The following is a 20,937-nucleotide window of genomic DNA, read 5'->3' as shown; positions in this document are numbered from 1 at the left end:
TAGGTCACATATTAGTGTTATGTATTACAGTACTTATGTTGTCTAAGTGATGACATAGGAACGCAGTAGCTATTATTTAGTATCTTCAGTTGATAAAAATTTGAACTAGATTAAAGATAGGACCTTATGGTAGATGAAGTGTGATGTTGTAGAGAATCTTTTATCTAGCTAAGGACTTTGGATTTGATACTGTAGACAATCAGGAAGTCTGTGGGAAATTTTAAGTAATGGTGGGGGTACAGGAGGGAATAGGTGCTATGGAGGGGACTAAGCTGAGAGAGGTATTAGAAAGTGTTAAATAGCGACAGAATTTGTTGGATTAGATATAAGACTGAAAAATTAAGGATATCTCTTTTAGTTAGGCTTTGGGTTGCTGAATATGTAAGGAGTTCGGAGTCAGACAAATTGGGTTCACATCATCAGAGTCTACAACTAATTAGCTCTTTGACCTTGAGTGGATATTATAATTTCTATAAAGGCCAGTTCCCTTGACCTAAAATAAACATCACAGTTTAATAATACCTAACACGGATAACAAGAGGGATGAGATGGACAAGGGCTGTCTTGTCCAGGATTGGGAACTGATAAAATACGGGACCAGCGAATTGGGTATACTTCCACAGGAGCATTGTGGGAGTTAGTGACTGTGGGATGAGTCTAGAGGTAACAAAGGAAAGAAAAGGGTTCTAGGTGACAGAGCACAAATAAATAGAATAGGAAGCAGTGGCTCATCTATCAGCTTCAACTTCATATATTTATATGGCTTTTATTACTCATCTTTGTGACTTGTTTCATCCCCTTGAGTAAGAGAGAAATGTAATGCCTTGATCATTGGGAGTACAGAAAGCAGAGATTGGTTTACTTAATGTTAATAAAAAGCCTTATTTATGTGAGGAAGCATCAGGGTACTCTCAGATAGACACAGATGTGTCTGGACGGAGTGAGTCTGCATTCGTGTTTGACAGAAGTGGGAGTCGTGCCATATTCCCCGGTACTTGCATTATGAGGTAGCATATAGTAGTATACTATAATCCAGTATTACTCTTGAATTAAGAAGCTCTCCAAAAGTATTAGTCTGAAATATTGCTAATAGCAACCCCAATTTTCTATGCTTCTAATTTTCTAAAAGAGGTGGTGTCTTAAAAGTGAAAAATCTTGTTGATAGAAAAACATTCTACGTCACTATTTCTTATACTGAGTTCATTTTAATTATTAAACTAACATTTTGTTTTGTGTTTTCTTATTTCAATAGGATGAAGAAAGTATTCCTATCATGTATAGGAATTTACCTGAATATAAGGAACTATTACAGTTTAAAAAGTTAAAGAAGCAGAAACTTCAGCAAATGCAAGCTGAAAGTGGATTTGTACAACACTTGGGCTTCAAGGTAAATACTGCTTGCCATAAGCTTATTATTTATTTATTTTTTGAAAGGGGATCAGAGATATTTAAGGTAGTTTTGGAGCTTTAAATACCACAGCTTCCAAGAATACAGGTAAAAGTAAATTTAGCTCTTATCCTGTTCATTTATATAAGGTAATGTGTTATAGTTATTAGAGAGAAGACAACCATGCAGATCCATGCTTGGAGGTAAAATGTGAGGTGAGAAGTTTTTGTCCAGTTATTATTTTTTTTTGAGGTATAATTGACAAAAATGGTATGTATTTAAGGTATAAAAAAATGACTTCACATAAGTTACCATTTTTTTGTGTGATGAGAATACGTAAGATAAACTCTTTCAGCAAGTTTCCAGCGTTCTATACTTGAAAATTATTAACTGTCATCGCCATGCAGTCCGTCAGATCCCCAGAGCTTATTTATAATTGAAAGTTTGTACCCTTTGGCTAACATCTCCCCACTTTTCCGATCCCTACTCCCCAGCCCTGCTCTAATCTTTTTCTCTGAATTTGACTTTTTTTAATTCCACCTATTAAGTGAGATCATGTAGCATTTGTCTTTCACTGTCTTGGCTCATTTTAATTTGCATAATGTCCTCTAGACTCATCCATATTGTCACAAATGGCAAGATTTTCTTCTGTTTTATGACTGAATACTACTTCAAAGTTCATGCTTGTGCATGTGACATCTTCTTTATTCATGTACCTGTGGAGATATTTCTCTTTTGCTGCTGCTGTTTGTGGATCAGAAGTTTATTTTCCCTTTTAAATTCAATTTTCTTTGCTATTTTTTTTCCAGAGGCTACGAGAAATATATTTATTCATTCCACAAAATTTTGAAATACTTCTGTTTCAGGCACTTTGCTTAGTGCTAGAAATTCAGCAGTAAACAAGACAGTTTCTTAGTCTGTTTTCATCTCAAGGAATTTAGAGAAGTTAAATAAGTAAAATAGTTGAATACTAGAGTGCATAGTGAGAGTTGTAAGGGGCTAGGGTTTTTGAGGTGCCTTGGACATTTTGCTAAGGAGTTTAAACTGTCCTAAAGCAGCAGTCCCCAACCTTTTTGGTACCAAGGACCAATTTCATGGAAGATGGTTTTTCAAAAAGACAGGAGTGGGGAGGGATGGCGTTGGATGATTCAAGCTCACCTTCTTGCTGTGTAACCTGGTTCCTAACCAGCCCAGACGTGTACCCCTGTACTGGTCTGTGGCCTGGAGGGTGGGGACCCCGGTCCTGAAAGATTGAGGAACCATTGAAGGATTTTTCAGCAGAGAGTAATACGAAATTTGTATCTCAGGAAGGTCTTTCTTAAACTATCAGTAATGAAGTTTAGTCACTGCCTGCCCAAGGAAGGCAGTTGGTTTAGAGTGGATAATTCTTAATTTCTGACTACTATGTTGTTAAATTTTTTAACAATAATGTATTCATGGATGTTATTTATGTAATTGATAAAAATTAAATGAAGGCAAAAAAGATCATTATGTCCTTAGCATTAAGAATGGATGGGAAGAAAAGAAGGCTGGAGGCAGGGAGACTCTGGTAGAGATGCTTTTGGTAATACAGACAAAAAAATGGGAATTTCCTGAATTTGCCTGGTGACGATGGAAATAGAGATTGACAGATTTGAGACCTCTTTAGGCATTAGAATTGACTGTACTTGATGGGATTGGAGGAAGTAATAGACCATGAACTATAGATTTGGTGGTAGTGGTATATATGAAAATATTGATGTATTATGTGACTGATATCTCTGGTTTTCTGGTGTGGCCATTAGTCAGACTATATTAAATGATTTTTCCCTTTGATTTCTCAGTGATCCTACTTTTCTTTTAAAAATGTTCTTAATGGGCAGCTTTGGCCTTTCAAGAGGGAACTCTTCTCATAATTTTGCTGCAAGACCTAGCTGTGGCTTATTGGCCAGTCTGTCAACCATTCTAGCTGGCATGATCATCAGAGGAACTAGAAATGAGATTTACTTTGATTTCCAAAATAACACAGGACACACTGAGGGCTACCACAGTGCCACCTCACTGTGAAATAACTATGTCTTCCTTTTTCTCAGGATGGTCATTGGTTTTTGGAGGTTTTAGACTTTGGAGAGTAATCAGTAAAGTAAAAATTCAGAGAGGAATTTTGTGTTTGCTTGGGTTTATGTTAGACATAGTAGTTCTGTAACATATTTGGATGATTTTAACTGGTATTGAGTGGTTCTCAATCATAGTCACTATGCACTAGTAAGGTATTTTTCAAGTGAATAGTTACTAATCAGATATCAAGTTTGTAGATAATTTATTTGAAATCTTTAAAAATAAATTAAGACATATTAAAGTTATTTTGTATAATACCCCTCTCACCCACCTGTAGCTTGGTCTTAAATGGATGAAATTTCAGCTAGTTTGCTGGAAATTGTATCTAACATATCACCATTTTTGTGTTAGACCACTGTCTAGTGCATGGGAGAGAGAAGACATCTGTGTGCACCTCATGTGTCTTCCAGAAGCAAAAAGATTTCGGAACAATACAGTTTAATACTCTTTGTCTCTGAATCTCTTACAGTGTGATAACTGTGGCATAGAACCTATCCAGGGTGTTCGGTGGCATTGCCAGGATTGTCCTCCAGAAATGTCTTTGGATTTCTGTGATTCTTGTTCAGACTGGTAAGTGTTTCCTACATTGTAAATTTTAAATTTTGACAAGTAAAGAGCATCTCAGCAACTAGTGAGTTTGATTTACAGAATCATTAGAAAATCATCGTATCTAGTGGATTAAAGTTTGTTGTTCTAAGGCAGTGATTTTCAACCTGTGCGCCGCAAGAATTTCTAAAAATATTTTATTTATTTAGATAGAGGGGTAGGGAGGGAGAGAAACATCAATGTGTGGTTGCCTTTCGTGCACGCGCCCCCCGCCCCTGCCCCCGCCACTGGGGACCTGGCCTGCAACCCAGGCCTGTGCCCTGACTGGGAATCAAACCACAACCCTGGTTCACGGGCCAGCACTCAGTCCAGTGAGCCACACCAGCCAGGGTGTCGCAAGAGTATTTTAGACATCCAGGATCTGACTGTTCAGTCAGTGGCACTGACCTCTTTTCCCTTAGACTGTCAAATAAAAAAAAACGACACCAGTGAACAAAACAATAGCCAACTGGTGGGAATGAATCAAAATTATACTTTTTTTAATTTTTATTTTTAGTCACATGAGCAAAAAAGATTTTTTTGGTGTGCTACAGAATTGTAGTAATTTATGTGTGCCATGTGGTGGGAAAGGTTGAAAATTGCTCTTCTTAGGTGATAATGGAAAATAACTAACTTCCCATTAGAGATTTTTATAGATTAATGGATTTAAACCAGTTGAGCTGTGAAGAAATTTTGAAATATTTAGGGCAAAATGCATCCACTGCCATGTAATAATGTGTTTGTGTGTGTGTTTTTTCTTCGCAGCCTACATGAAACAGATATTCACAAAGAAGATCACCAATTAGAACCTGTTTATAGGTCAGAGACATTTTTAGACAGAGACTACTGTGTGTCCCAGGGCACCAGTTATAATTACCTTGACCCAAACTACTTTCCAGCAAACAGATGACATGGAAGAGAACATCGTATACTAGTCCTCTTCAACACATAGCAATGGTATCATTGTGAATTATGTGCACAGTTTGGAAAGATTCTCTGCTTTCCCTGAAGTGACACTCACAGCATGACAGCTTCCTGAGTGTTCTCGTCAAGTCCAGCTCTGCACTGTTGTGGCTCTAGATCACTGTTCAGCAGCTGAACATTCCTGGTGAGCTAAGGGTTTCTTGGTGAATTTCTCACCACCACCTTAAAGTCTTTTAGGTGGCACTTAAATGGGTGAGACAGAAATGAGAGCACACATTAAAAAGTGAGTAAATTCCAAAGGTTTCGAAGAACTTGGTCATAAATATGATAATAAGAAGACAAAAGTATTTATATAAAACAGTTTAGTAGCTTTCAGTTTTGTGAAAATAGTTTTCAGCACAGAAACTGACTTCTTTAGACAGAGTTTTAACCAATGAAGGTGTTTGCTTCTAGAATATACACTTAAAAAAACTCACTGTCCCGGTGGCGGCCATTGATGGCCTTTAGTAAATTGGAGCTGCTTAACCATATTGATGTCTAATTTCTTTTAACCACAATGAACTGTCCTTATTACCAACAGTGAAGCACTACAGGAGGCAACGGTCATATTGCTTCCTTAACCAGCTCATGGTGTGTGAATGTTATAAAATGGTCACTCAGATATATTTTTAAATGTAATGTTATATAAGATGATCATGTGATGTGTACAAACTATGGTGAAAAGTGCCAGTGGTAGTAACTGTGTAAAGTCTCTAATTCGCAACATTAATTCTTTTGAAATACACAGCCTTCTGCCTCTGTATTTGGAGTTGTCAGTGCAACTCATCAAAGAAAACTGCCTAATATAAAGATCATATATATGGTAATAATTTCCCTCTTTTGTAGTCTGCACAAGATCCATAAAAGATTGTATTTTTATTACTATTTAAACAAGTGATTAAATTTAGTCTGCACAGTGAGCAAGAGTTCACATGCATTCTTTTATACTGCTGGATTTTGTTGTGCATCATTTAAAACATTTTGTATGTTTCTTCTTATCTGTATACAGTATGTTCCTGAATAATGTTTATTTGTCAGGAGAACTGTGAGAAATAAACTATGTGGATACTGTCTGTTTATATTGTAGAATGCCTGTTGTGACTTCCTTTGGTTGAATTTGGATTTTTTTTTTTTTTTTTTTTTTTTTTACTGGTGTTAAAACCGAGTTTTTTTTCTTTTTTTTAAAGAATTTGCTTCACCTATCTGTCCTAAAAAGAGTAGAGACTCTACTATAGAAAAGAGGGTGAACTTGAGAAGCTCTGTAAAAGATGGTAATGTTTTCACTCAGTGTGTGCTGAAACACTAAGTTAAACTAAGTTACAAAAGAACATATACTGTGGTTAAAGAAAAAGGCAATTGTGTTCAGATACGAAAACTAAACAGGTTGAAAATTTTACTCAATTCTTTTTTATGAAATAAGCCCCCCATGTATTTAATATAAGTAGGTGGTTTTTGAAAATCACTGTATTCCCTGGAAATTATTGTTGACTCTTGGAAAAGACAGTATACATATTGATTACTTATTATACTGACGCAGTATTGAGTCTCCTGTTGTTTCTAATTTTAAATTAAGGGAACATTATTTACTAGTCCTCTTTACCACATTGTAGGGTCCTAAAATCATACCCTGAATAATTTTAATTCAGAAAAATAATATAATTTTAAATATAGAAATATGAGAATTTTAACATAATATATTAATTAAAGATTACTGATCATGTTGATAAAGTATATTGTTATCAGAAAGAAAAAGGAAATGGACTTGAGCTTAACTTCTCAACCTGGAATTACGAGTTGGGGGAAGAAGAGGGGCTTCATTAGAATTCTGAGCATTTTGATATTAAATGTTAAGTGAATATACCAGAAGATCTACCTTCGGCTTGTACCAAAACAGTAGCACTTGATGGTAACTTCTGTAACTTCTGTGTTTGTATAGAAGTAATACCGATTAGTTTTGGAGAACCATTCAGATCCATTCAGAAATCCCACAAAGTATGAATATGCTTTGGAAGAGGGCTGTGAGTGATACAGTTGTTAAGTAAATGGAATAGACAAAATAAATCTACTTAAATGTATTTTTCAAGGGCAAAGATTTGGAGAATTTTGAGTAGTAAAGAGGATTATTTTCTGCTTAAGCAAAATGTGTGTGTTTTGCATTTTTTCAGCTCCAAGCAAATAGTCCTCATAGCTTTAAAAGGGTTAGGAGTAGTGGTAGGTAATGTGTTCTTGTTTTAATTTGAGGACTGCAGGAGTGGGCAGAGCTCTCATTTGCTAGTAGGCCTTCCACGTCCTACAAAGAAGTATTAGCTGTAAGAGACAACAGAGACCTACTTGTTAAAGCACTGCTTATTAAGTAGTACTAGTTGGTCAGAGGTAGTATTTCCTGAAATAATGTGCTCAAGTTATTTGATAAGAACTGAAGGAACTTTTAATGACATCTAAAGCCACAGCTTTAAGGTTTTTAGGCAGAGGAGGTTTTGACTGCTGTTGATGTGCACTTAATAATAATAGCAAAACACTGATACAGTGCTTACTATGTGCCAAGCAAGCATGTAGTAACGGATTTAATTCTCACAACCTTATGAGGCAGGTTCATTTACTCTGTTTTCATACGGGGAAATCTAGCCAAAGAGGTTACATAATTTGCCCAAGGTCATATAGTTAGCAAAGTGGGGATGCTTGGATTTTAACCTAGACAGATTGCTCCAGAGTCAGCGTCTGCCTCATTACCCTATTTACCTGTGTGTCAGGCATCACTAAGGTGATGGAGCTGGAGGTGTGCAGGGGTTGACTTTCATGCATTCTTCCTGGTGTGGTGTAGTTCCCAGAGTACAAACCTGAGCACATGTCCAGGTTTATAGCACAGAACGGAGAAGCATATCTGTGGATAAGGGAAAAGCACCGAAATAGTCTCCCATGATGACTTAGACACACACACGTTATAATTTGCATATCCTAATTTGGCAGCAGACATGTGACCATGAGGCTTTAGGCACAGTTGGAACTAAGACTTGTGTCTCCTGCCTCAGGTAGAATTTTTTTCCAGGCATATTTGGTGCCTCTCACTTAACCTAATAGTATGCCTTGTTTGTTTTTGAACACAACAATTTTTGGAGGTATAAGAAACATTAAAAAAAAAAAGAAATAGAGAAAGTAGTACATCACATGTAGTAAAGATAAATGTTTTGTGAAATGGCTTTTTTAGTTATAATGTGGCATGCTATATAGCTACTTTTCACTGTGGATAGCAAAGTTGGAAGGCCATTGTTGTAGGTGCACCATTCAGGGTTGGAAATGTCCAGATAACAAGTAGGCTCTTTCACAAGTTTATAGAGGCATTATCCCTTTTAGGCTGCAAAGTATTTATTTCTTACCTGGATGAAAAATGTGTTTCTGTTTAGTTTCCAGAAAAAGAAACAAAAAAAAATTTTTTTTCACAGTTAATGTAGTTTATTAAGTGGATTTTTGAGAGTGGTGTCCCATTTAGCTCCATGAGGACAGAGACCAACCACATCTGCCTATTACTAGGGCCTGGTTCTTAAATTCTCAATAAATATTTTTGGCAGTACAACCAGTGTTTTGGTGAGTTACATTTTTTTCTCTCTAGGAAGGTAAGAGACACCTCCTGTGTCTGAGCGTGTCTATGGGGACCCGCAGAGGGCTTACCTCAGGAGATCGCCGTCACAGGGCTCTGTGAGGGCTGAAGAATTGTGTCTTGTCTTATCTGGAGGATGTGGTTACCTTGGTGGCCGGGAAGATATGGGTTCTCACTGGGACCTCAGTTAGGCCATGGTTTTAGGCTACTGTAATAGAAAGGGCACTAGAATGGAAATTCTGGGTCCTAGTGCCGATTGTGGAAGTGAGGCACCCAGTAAATGTGGACAACCACCTTTTACTGAGCACTAGACACTAGTTAATAATTTACATGTATTACTATTTAATCCTCATAACACTGCCATAAGGTTCCTTACTATTATTATCTCCACTGTATAGATGAGAAAACTAAGGTTTAGAGGATTAAATGTTAGCTTCCAATAATTCCTGTGTGTGGGACTGAGCATACAAAGCCTTGCCGTTGTGGAGCATATTAGTTTAATTCAGAAGACCAACAATAAAAAAATGTAGTTTTAGGCAGAGATGAATGCTGTGAAGAAAAATGATGGAAGAATGGGGACCATTCTGTCATTTTAGAAGGAATAGTGAAAAAGCACATCAATGATAAGGGTCAGTATAAGCAGAGACCTGAATGGATTAACCTTGCAGATACCTAGAGGAATAGGCAGGAGAATAACACGGGTCCTGACCAGTAAAGAGCTTGGCTCGCTCAGGCAGTATTGGGTGGGCTGTTGTAGCATTAGTCAAATGAGCAAGAGGAGAGAGGTAACTGATGGGGTAAGAGGGTACAGGGGCAGATCAGGTGAGGCTTTGAAAGCAGACCATTGTAAAGGAGTTCGGATCATGTTCTGATGTCTATGTACACACAAGCTCTTCTACAAGACAGAGACCTCTAAGGTCCCTTCCTACTTTAAAATCCTATGACTTTAAAGTTGTGATGTCATTTCAAGCCATTTAGATCAGTAACGTGCTCTGGCAGTAGTGTAGAAGACTTGATTTGCACCTCTAGATACTCTCCAGTGGCAGAGCCATTTAGCCCTGCTGATATTTTTTCAAGAGTGCAGCCAGCTCCAGTTTGCTGCCCTGATAATCTCATTTCACTTACCCAAGCTGTCAAAGCGATGGTGAGCATGGACTGTGTTTGCCAATATGTGCTACGTGTTTCAAAGAATGTTAATCCCTACAAAGAGTCAAGTCATTTTGTGTTTTCTGGTACAACTGATAATTTTCACCCTGTAACTGTCTTTTAATTTGCTCAAATACTCCTTGTGCTCCCCTATAAATTGTATGACAACTTGGGGTAGTAATAAAGTATTTGACAACTGTGTGAATGGTAGGAACATGCCCCCTTTTGTTGATAGAGGCATAATTGTAACCAAAGAAGTTTAATTTCTTCTTTAGCAAACACTGACATTTCTGTTTAAGAATGACTGCTAGAAAAAAAGGAAATAACGAAAATTACCATGTATCATGAATATACTGAGAGTTCTTTCTGTAATAGCTCAAAACTGATCTATGGCCAAAATTAAAACCATATGAGCATATCGTAAATCTCAAATATTACTGTGTTTGCTTCTAATTCTGTTTGGAATAAGGCTTCAAATGCTTTCCGGAATGATGTGAGTTACAAATAAATAGAAAAAGCATTATCATGTGTTCCATTTACTTTATTTGTACATATATTTCAAGAAAAAAATGACTTTAAAAATACAGCTTTGGCCCAGAAATGGATTCTTATCTGCACAACCATTGAAGAAAAATAATCATGCAAACGGAAACTATGGTCTCTTGTAGTGACTGAATAGAGGAAGATGCAGTTACTCCAGTAGAATACATAAGAAACTCTGATTTTGGCAACTGATAGCACAAAAAGGAACCCATACTTCACTGGTTTGTTGCAAGGAAACAATTTTACATTTCGGTATGATAAGGTTTGCGAACCCCTGGAAAAGGCCCGTAGGAAACAAACAATAGCATCAGGACCTGTTAAGCATTGTGTACTGACATGCTCCTCCCACCCACATCAGCTTTCTTACTGTAATTCTTAGTTGTCTGGCAACAATATTAAGTAAATAGATGATCACTTAAAATCAAAACAAGTTGACATTAGTCCAGTGAATGCAATAATAAACCACCTTATGCTTTTAAATTACATTTGGTTCGTGTTGATTTATAATTTCCAAAATATACTACTAGGTATAGAACAGGTCAGTTTTCTCCAGTTTGTTCTCTTAGCCATTATGATAGCATTCCAAGTAGCTAGATTCATAAAAATGAATAGAGAAGTGTTACTGGTGACTAATCTGGGTTTTGCTGTCTTGGAAAAGCTATACAGTTTCACATTTTTGCCTTAGGGTTTTCAAATTGAATCAGATTTCTAATGAATAATTGGTATCGTCAACCTGATCTCTGGCTCTGAGCGACTTGAGGAAACAGTTACCAGAGGAAGATGCCCTGGCTTATTCCCCCTCCAACCCCCACCCAATATGAAGGGCCTTCACCAGGCAACAAGCATGTACATCATCGCGAGAGGAAGGAAGATAGGATGGGGAAGTTAGGGATGCTGACTGCCTGTTTGGTGAGAGGAGAACCCAATGATCAGACTCTAGCAAGTCCTGAGGGCATGACTGACAAGACGCACTGCACTGCTGTCCTCATTCTAACTTAGCTCTGAGGTGCTACCTGCAGAGAGAAAAGTGCGTGCTGCGAGTGCAGACAGCTGTCTGAACTGTGAAGAGGTTGGGTAATGCCAAATACACCATGCATGGTTTCCAGACGCCTCAGACAGTTCAAGCTGGGAAGCAAACAGCAATGTCAGGATTTGAAAGGGACACAAAAAGTTTAACCTGAAACATATTGTTAAGGTGTGAACCTTTTAATGTTTTCCTGTCTCCACTCTCCTTAATGTACATGCATTTGTCTTCAGAAAATAGAGTCAATAGCTGTGCAGAGTTGAAGAAAAACTTCCTCTGGTGTCCCCTCAGCATTGATCTGTATTTAAAAGGGAAAAATAAAAGGAAGTCTTAAGAAACGTTTGTTAATAAGACCATTTTTAATAATAATCTATAACTTGCCCAAAATTTTAATAAGACACCAAAACCAAAAAGGTTAAAAAACTATGTGCCTGAATTAAAACAACAATGTATACCACTACATGCCTATTAGAATGACCAAAATCCAAAGTACCAACACCACCAAACGCTGGTGAGGATGTGGAGAAATAGGAACACGCTCAGGCAGTATTGGGCGGGCTGTTGTACTCCTGATGGGAATGCAAAATGATGTACAGCCACTTGGAAGACAGTTTGTCAGTTTCTTAAAAAGTTAAACGTTCTTACCATGTAATCCAGCAATTGTACTCCTTGGTATTTACCCAAAGGAGTTGAAAGTATGTCCACACAAAAACATGCACAGGAGTATTTAGGAGCTTTACTCATAATTGCCAAAACTTGGAAGCAACCAAGACATCTTGCATTAGTTGGATAATCAACCAGACAATCTATTTAGTGCTCAAAAGAAATGCGCTATCAAGCCATGAAAAGACATGGAAGAAACTTAAAATGCATATTACTAAATGAAAGAAGCTAATCTGAAAAGGTTACATAGCATATAATATTCTAGGAAAGGGAAAACCATGTAGACAGTAAAAAATTGGGTTGTGGGGAGAGAAATGAATAGGTGGAACACAGGATTTTTGTGGTAGTGAAACTACAGTGGTAGATACATGCCGTACGTTTGTCAAGACCCATAGAAACTGGACTTTTCTCTGATCATATGTTGATGTAGGTTCAAAGATTGTAATAAAGGTACCACTCTTGGTGTAGGATGTCAATAGTGGAGGAGGTTATGGGTATTTGGGGATGGGTATATGAGACCTCGGTTTTGCTGTGAACCTAAAACTGTTCTCAAAAATAAAGTCTGTTTAAAACAATAACAACTAGGTGCCCTGTTGAAGTATTGTGAAGTGTCATGGAAAGATGGGAATTAGTTGAAATGAGATTTGTGAGTGTTCTGCAGCATTTGGAGCAGGGTAGGTAGGAATGAGGATAGAGGTGGAGGGATGTGGAGCAAAATGAGGGGAAGGGTTGTAAAGCAAAAGCTGGGACCTCAACTTGCAGGTGTGCCAAGGACAGAGTCCACCTGGGGGTGGTTGATACACCAGTGCAAGGAGCCAACAACAGAGGACATTGGGAGAGGGCTGATTTCCTGGGCATGAAGGCACTACTACCTCTTGCTCTCAAAATTTCCTAACATGCCAACCACTGAGATTTGTCCCGTCACACGTAACATCCACAGAGAGCAGAGGCTTGGTGGTCCACATGATGAGACTCGTGGGAAGGGAGGAGCGAGTAGTGAGCTTGTTCAATGCAGCTTTTTCGGGCTTTATCTTCAGAGGTTTTCATTTGGTAGGTTTGGGCTGGATCTTCTAAACTGCGTATGTAACAAATTCTCTAGATCAGGGGTGTCCAACACAAATTGTATGTTTATGTAAAACATGAGATGATTTTGTGATTTGCTTGTTGTGATGTACTTAATGTGTGGTCTAAGACAACTTCTTCCAGTGTGGTCCAGCGCCACCAAAAGGTTGGGCTGCCCTGCTCTACATGATCCTGACGTGAGCCTTCTTGGACCCCACTTCGAGAAACAATGATTTCTTCAACTCCTGTCTACATTCTTTGGGCAAACTAGCTTTGACTTCACAACACTAGAGATTCACTGATTCCAGTGGTAGAGTAAATTCTTAAAACGTAACAAAATACATTTGAATGTCCTAGAGAATATATACATCAATGTTTACAGAAACACTGTAATAGCCCCAAACGGGAAGAGCTGCTAAAGTCCATTGGCAGTAGATGGATAAATAAATCATGGCATAAACTCCTGCCTGAATGAGGGCAGTAGGAGGGAGAGAAGACAGCTTGAGAAATGGAAAGAAGGCTGCCACTGAAATGGTGCCTGAGTATCAGTGGGGACCAAGAAGGACACCCCGTTTCCGGCTTGAGCACCAGGGGGTTCCTCTAAAGGCCAGAGAATGTGGGAGAAGCAACACGTTTCAGGGGGAACAGATGAGCAGTTAAGTTTTAGACAAGTTAAGGTGCCTGAGGAAACCAAGGAGTGATATCCTAAGTATATCTGACTTAAAGTCTTAGCTCTATTTATAAAATGAAATGTTCCATCTTTAAAAATAAAAATTGTGGCATAGTCATATAATGGAATACTGAAGTAATGGGGAAAAAAAAACAAAACTAGAGCTACATTCAACAACATGGGTTAATCACAAAATTGAGGAACAGAAGCAAGTCTCCAAAGCATACCATATGACTGAATTCATAAGGTAAAAAAAACATGCAAAGCTAAGTAAGAATCTGAAAAGTTAGAATCGTGGTCACTTTTTGGAAAGAGAACAGAAGATGTGATCAGGAGACATGGGGGTAGGGGGGAGGGGACCTCTGTGATGTTCTATTTCCTGACCCTTGTGGTCATGGCACGTGTTCATTACTGTTCCTCAAAGTGTGTGTTCCTTGTATGCAGTCCTGTACATATACTTCTCAAAGAAAAAATTAAAACTGAAAAATATTTAAGCCCACCTACCCCCCATAAATGTGTCATTCAAAAGACTGCCATCTGCAAGTTGTCTTCCTGGCTTGAGGGTCTCTGTCTGGGGGGCAGGGTCTTAGACTTCGTCATGGTTTTTCCCTCATAGCACCTTGCCGATTGCTTTAATTCACCCTCCTCTTCCTTTCAGCCAACAGACATTTCCTGAGTGCAAACAATGTATTATGTGCGGAGGTACCAAGATGAGCAAGACACCACAGTCCTGCTCTCAGGAGCTCATAGCTCAAGGGCAGAGACAATTAACCAGAACTGACACTATTAGGACAAAAGCTTATAAGCTCAGGAGCTAAGCACCTTACACAGTCTTGGGAAGGCACAGAAGCTTCCTGAGGAAAATAATCATAATCATCCTTTAAAATAATAAACTTTACCACTACTGAAGCCTAAGTGCTTTTTACTCATTGATTTACTTAAAAAAAAAAATCACTTCCGCCCACACTTGACAACTACCCTGGTGTGCGTGCTCCCCCCCCTTCCCTCCCTCCTTCTTGGAGCCCATTTGCTGCCCCACCATCTGGACTTTATATAAGGGCATGGGATTCTCTTCGAAAACCCTGCAACTTGATTGAGAAACAAGGGCTAACAAGCACAAGTGCTCAAAGGGCAAAACTTGGTGTTTTCTGAGGGCTTGGGAGGTGCGGAAGGCTTTAGCTGGACCATTTCCCATTTTTCCGTTTCCATCCCAAACCGCACTACTCATTTTGCTTTGTGGCGTACATATGGGAGTTATTTATTTAATTAAATTTTTTTTAAAAAGCTTCTCATTGTCACTCAGCCACGTGCTGTGCTGTGAGCCTCTGTGGAGCCCAAGGACGTGAGGAGATTTAAAGACAAAAATCAAATAATTGGGCTTTCTAGGAGGAAAAAGCAGCCTTTGACTTAAGTGAGTGGGAAATCTATGAAGCTATCTGGGATCCTCAATCCCAAAAAGCACAGTTCTGAGAATAAAATTCTAGAGGCAGTGAGGCAACTTTGAAAAAAAAGTCATAAAAAGCGTTTTGTGTATGCGGCGTGTGCATGTTGGGAAAAGTATGGATTGGCTTTTTATGAAGCAAAAGAGCACCCAGTTAAACTGGTGGGGCCAAAGCCTTCTGTCTACACTCCAAATTTTTCCCTCAGTTCTCCACAGATTACCTGGACATTTCCTGAATCTCAGTGTGAATTCTGCCCACTCATCTAATTCCCACATGGGAATATTTTGGGAGAACAGTATGTGGATTTTCATATGTAACTGTGTAACTCCAGGGAAACGGAAAGAAATCCCACTTACTAAGTGCTTTCTAAATTACAGGAACTATTCTCACTGCTTACAACGTCAGTTAATTTAAACCAGCTAATGTTTAACATCCTTAGTGCACAGATAAAAATGCTGTGTAATTAGCATATGGATTGTTTACTGTGAAGCGGGGTTACAACTTGAAAATAAGGTGTCTTGTCACATACAGTAAATTTTTGCTCCATAATCAATGCTTGTATTAATTTACAGCAACCTTCTTTTCCTATGAATAGGAAAAATAAGTTTCATCATGTCCTTTTCCCAAAAGATCTCCAGTTCTGAATCATCAGAGTCAGAATGTATGAGGTTTTAATGTGTTTCACTGAAAGCTAGGTAAGCGGATTTGCTTCTGACTTTTAAGAACTTGCCCCTTTTGGTCTGAGACTTGATGTTTTTAAACAATGTCCTGACTGGTATACAAAACGATTTTTAAAAATAAAATAGCTAAAAGCAAGTGAACAGGAAATATGGTGAAATTTCTGAGTTTTCACCTGACTTGTGAAGCAGAGCGGTCAGTCCTGGGAACACTGCTAAATCAGGAAAGTAGCCACGCCACTTTTGGGGTTGTGTGTTATGCCTTTCTTCCTCTTTAGTTCTATGTATTTGAAACCATAAAACAGTTGGCTGCTTCAAACACTGCGCAGACCTAGTTGTGTTTTTCCTGAATTTTCCCACACTTGAAAAGATTGCTTGATTTTTAGTTTTGCTTTTGATGTACTGGCACCATGGGGCTTCTGGGACAATTGTGAGCTGTCACAGAGCTGTCTTCCTCCTCCTTCCTCTCCTGATCTCATCCTCTGTGAAAGCAGAGCTTCATACCACGAGGATCCCTCACAGCCAGGGGACAGCAGCGGGGGCCCAGCCAAGGCAGGTGTCCTTAACAAGCAGCACCTGGGCACCGTTTGCGGCCAAACCTTAGCTGCATGTTTCAAATTTAAGGTTATGTGAAGATGTCTCCTGGGGAATCACCATTTTACATACCTGGTCAAGCCATGCATTTCTCATTCACAAGGCCATGAAAGGAAGGACTATATATATACCTTTACTTTAAAGAGATTTAAGGTCAAGTGTTAGCAACAATACGAGGGTGGATTAACCTGCACGTTTACGGCTTCTCTGTGCACTTCCCAAAGCACAAGCAGTTTGTCTAGTTAAAATGTTACAGGGCACTATCTTTCCTTCTCTCTCGCTTTTCAAGTCTGTCTGGAGTTTAAATTTGACAACCAGATCTTCTCACAGACATGAAAAATCTATCCTTTCTCAAAGTGACCTTCCTAAAACATAACTAATGAGTCATTTCCTGTTTAAAATGGTCCCCTCCATTATCTGCATATTTAGCACAAACTTTCTAGGATGGTCTAGAGCTGTGTTATCCAATACAGCAGCCAAAGGTGGCTTCTGGGCGCTTGAAAGGTGGCTAGTACGACTGAGGGATGGAATTTTCAATACTATGTAATTAAAATTAATCTAACTTTTAAAACCGGGATTTAACTCAGTTATTAGAACATTCAAATATGTGTTGTAACAACTTGAGAATGTGAAATCTATCATTTCAACCATAAATTTTATGAAATACAAATGCGATGCTAGTATTTCTGATGATAATTTAGCATCTTAATTAAGATATACTTAAGTACCAAAATTTGAGGACATAGTTAAAAAAAGAACGTAAAAATACCTCAATAATTGTATGTTGATTACATGTTGAAATGATAATACTTAGAATATATTAGGTTAAACAAAATGCATTATTAAATTAATTGTATTTGTTTCTTTTTACTTTTCTGCTGTTGTTACTGTGACTACTAAAAAATTTTAAAATACATATGTAGCCCACATTATACTTCTATTGGACAATGCCAGTCTAGAAAATCCATCCAATGAATGCATGAATGAATGGACTCAAGGCCCTTCACAGTCTTGCCTTAACCTTGCTTTTTAGTCTAGTCTGCTACTACATTAATTCATCTGTTGGCACCCCGTCTTGTACTAACTGGGCTCTTTTACATGTCAGTGCCAGTGCCCATCTCCATCTGTTGTGACCTTGAACTCATCATTTAGGACCCAGCTCAAATATCCTCCTCTCGGAAGCCTTTATCTGCCTTTCCAAGACCAAGCTCTATGCTCCAAAGGCCTGGAACATTCTGTGCATCCTAGGACTATATTTCCCACCTCACTGTGGGTGCAGAGTTTCATAGGTCTCTTTCCCCTTTGAATTCCGAGCATTAAGCACAATGCTTTGGACATTAGAGATGCCCCGTTGGTGTCTGAATACGCCAGGGGCCTTGAATGGAACGGCCCCAACTCTCTGCCACTGGAATCCACGGCAGTGGCTCTTGGAGAAGTTCTGAGTTAAAGTGAAGTAAAGGGACTGACTGCCCCGATATGAGCAAAAGCAAAACCCGCCATGTAATTAAAGCAACCACAGAGGAAGAAAATCAAGAATGTGCACAGAGGAGGACAAAGGTCTGGCATTCTCTTCTGCCTGCTGTTCTGGGAGGGTACAAACACGGGCTGAGCACAACTCATTTCTACAGGACCACCGGGGTGCGAAGAACATGGCAGCGAGTCAAAAGCTGTTTGCGGGAATCTAGTGAAGTCCTGAGAGTCAGGAAGGGAGGGGTGGAGAGAACACTATTTCAAGCAGAATCATAAAGGAGTTTTGTAATTCTCTCAGAGGCAGATGGAAGATTTATGCCTCATTGGTCAAGTGAGAGGACAAACCTTAAGGCTCCTTGAAGCCTTTTCTCCTTCATGAGCTTCTTTGTTACTGGGCGGCAGGCAGGAGGGAGGGTCCCCTCCAAATCCAGGTTGCTAGTGGCACTCAACCCGGGCAGGGCCGGATTGAATCCAGACTGAGGCCTCAGGCTTGAGACTGAGACATTAACAAAAGGGAGGTGGGGCATTGATAAAAGGGGCCAAACCTCTAGGAAGTGGGACATCTCAAAGCTTTTCTCTATTCAAAGACTTCTTCTCAGGGCAATGTGGAGAGAGAGCAAGGAAAGTAGAAGCAAATGGGTTTAAAGAAAAAAAAGCCTCTGCTTAACACAGCTGTGTCTCTTCAACTAGAAACAGAAGCCTTTATACAGGTGTTTCTTTACTGCATAGTTGCTAGTGGTAGACAAATAAAACCAGACTGGAAATAAACTGGTAAACTATAGAATATCCACATTATGGAATATTACATAAGTATTAAAAAGAAAACATGACTGCAATATGTATTGACTTCCAGATATTTCAGAGAAATGTGCACACGATGGTAGTATTAGCCTATTTGATCTCCACAGAATCTTGAGGGAAATCCACCCCCCACCCCCTTGCCTCCTGGGGCGTGGGCATCTGGCAAGCATCTCTTCACAGGGCCTCTCCCAACGTCCCAGTAGAGCACCCACGGAGACCCAGGAGACGTGAATAGTCACGGGTATTCCGACCTATTGCCAATGGAAGTAGATTCCATTCTGTGTTCCTGACTTAGAGAATGACCAGAAAAAGCAGGAATCTGTCTTTCTGCTACATGGCCATGACTCTTGAGAGCAAGAGTTGTTCTCCCTATGCTCCGCAGCACCCCCAGACGTCTCTTTCGATATCTAAGTTAAGACTGTATCACCAAAAGAACAGCTGAGGACAGAGGGGGAACGCAGTCCAAACTACCACGCGTGCTGCAGGGGGGGCAAGCAGGAAGAGCCCTGGGTGGATGCACGCGGAGGGGTGGAGGGGGCCCTGCTCGGCACACCTCAGCCCCCAAATTTGACATCAGGTGCGGGGGAGCAGACAGGGAGCTGTGCGCCCCAGTGTGCCTTCCTGTGAAGATGGGGCGTGAGCCCTGAGCACCGTGGGTGCTCAAGGGCACAGAAAGCGAAGTTGACGATAATCTGCACTTTCTGTGTGTCTGGAGGATTCCCCTCCGTCTCCGCCCTGGAGCTGAAGGGTGTGGCAGGGTACAGTTTCCGAAGGTGGCTGCAACAGTATCTCCTGCCCCACATACTCTTCTGAATGTGACCTTGCCATTTACCCGTCAAGGGATGAAGTATAATCTCCCTCCCCTTGAACCTGACCTTAGAGACATTCTTGTAGCCAGTGTAGTAGAAGCAATGCTGTGTGACTTCCTGGGCCAGGTCAGGAGACTGGCAGCTCCTGCCTTGGTCTCTTGGAACATTCATTCACTGGAGGCTCGCATTGGGGCGCCACCTGTGACAAGCACAAGCTATTCTAGAGAGGCCACATGGGGGTGCTCCGGTTGACAGTTCCGGCAATGCCCTCCGAGCCCAGGCACCAGACATGTGAGTGAGGACAGTCTCGGAAGTGGAAACAGCAGCCTGCACCGTGTCAGCCGCCCCAGCTGAGGCTCCAGACACCGGGGAGGAGAGAAGCCACCCCCACTGTGCTGCTTCCAAATTCCTGACTCACAGAAGTCACTACAGCCAAATCAGGGTTGCTGTCTCATGATGCTACATTTCGGGTGGTTTGTTCTACAGCAATAGATAACTGGGATAGATAATAAATTAACTTAAGGCAAACGGAGGTTTTTTTGGAGGGGGGGAAGCCCACAGGGAAAGAAAAAACCTACAGTGACTCAGAAGGTAAGAAGACCTCTAAAAATCATAAAAAACAAACTGGAAGATTTTCAAATAAAAATTTTTCAACACTCAACAAAAAATACAGGGATGGGCAAAAATAGGTTTATCACTGTGAGTATATGAAGCAGTTTATTCTTGTATTGTTATTTATTAATTATTGTATTACTTTCCATACACACAACTGCAAACCTACTTTTGCCCACCCCTGCATTTCTTGAGTAGCCCCCTGCCACGCCCACCCCGGCGGCACTTGCAGCAAGCACTGCGCAGCACGTGGCGGATAGAGCTGTGAACAAGACAGACGTAAAACACATTTTCCATTGGTAGCCATAGAAAAGTAAAGACGGAATTATAACAAAGCATGATAAATTCAAAGATGAAGAGAGAAACAGTACCATGAGACCACACAGGAGGGACAGGTAGGGTATACTGTTGTTGGTTTAAACAGTGCACAGACATGGGAAGCTTCAACAGTAAGAAGACATGGTAGCTTTTAAATAAGGGCAGAAAGTCATGAAATGAGAACAGACTTTCACTGAAAAGACAATGGCATGAGATGAAAAGAATACGCTAAGGTAAATAAACAAGGTAAAAAATAAACAAACAAAAAAAAAACCCCACATGAGAATTAAAACCAATATTGGTAGCTAGGAGAACAGGAATGATGGTATGAAAAACTGAATTGATAATAGGAAAGACAAATTTGGGATTTCTCTCAGGAAGAAGGTATAACATTTTTTTTTAAAGAAAGAAATTAAATAATGGAGTGGGTTATACAACAGAGACAGAACTGTGTCCCCGCAGAGAAGTCCCTGCCCCGT

The 20,937-nt window shown here is 39.8% G+C and overlaps 2 protein-coding genes across 5 annotated transcripts in view; one reads left to right on the top strand and one right to left on the bottom strand.

Annotated features, from left to right (window-relative positions):
* ZZZ3 (zinc finger ZZ-type containing 3) overlaps positions 1–6,143 on the top strand; it is a 96,350-nt gene extending 90,207 nt beyond the window's left edge. For 2 of the 4 annotated variants that reach the window (XM_054566872.1, XM_054566871.1), the window contains exons 10-12: positions 1,253–1,387; positions 3,954–4,054; positions 4,835–6,143. In XM_054566872.1, the coding sequence (XP_054422847.1) occupies positions 1,253–1,387; positions 3,954–4,054; positions 4,835–4,979 (381 nt within the window). In that variant the 3' untranslated portion in view covers positions 4,980–6,143. The remainder of the gene's footprint in view (positions 1–1,252; positions 1,388–3,953; positions 4,055–4,834) is intronic. The other 2 variants (XM_054566870.1, XM_054566869.1) reach the window with 1 other exon arrangement.
* A 4,443-nt stretch (positions 6,144–10,586) lies between these two features.
* The window catches only part of AK5 (adenylate kinase 5), a 202,618-nt gene continuing 192,267 nt past the window's right edge, over positions 10,587–20,937 (bottom strand). Inside the window, exon 14 of the mRNA XM_054566867.1 lies at positions 10,587–11,638. Coding sequence (XP_054422842.1) covers positions 11,570–11,638 — 69 coding nt within the window. The 3' untranslated portion in view covers positions 10,587–11,569. The remainder of the gene's footprint in view (positions 11,639–20,937) is intronic.

This window comes from Pteronotus mesoamericanus, unplaced genomic scaffold (assembly GCF_021234165.1).
Source record: "Pteronotus mesoamericanus isolate MK-2021 breed Mesoamerican mustached bat unplaced genomic scaffold, CSHL_Meso_final contig_181, whole genome shotgun sequence".
In the NCBI taxonomy this organism is placed as follows: domain Eukaryota; kingdom Metazoa; phylum Chordata; class Mammalia; order Chiroptera; family Mormoopidae; genus Pteronotus; species Pteronotus mesoamericanus.
Note: the sequence above shows the minus strand (reverse complement) of the source record. Positions and strands in the feature narration are given on the sequence as shown.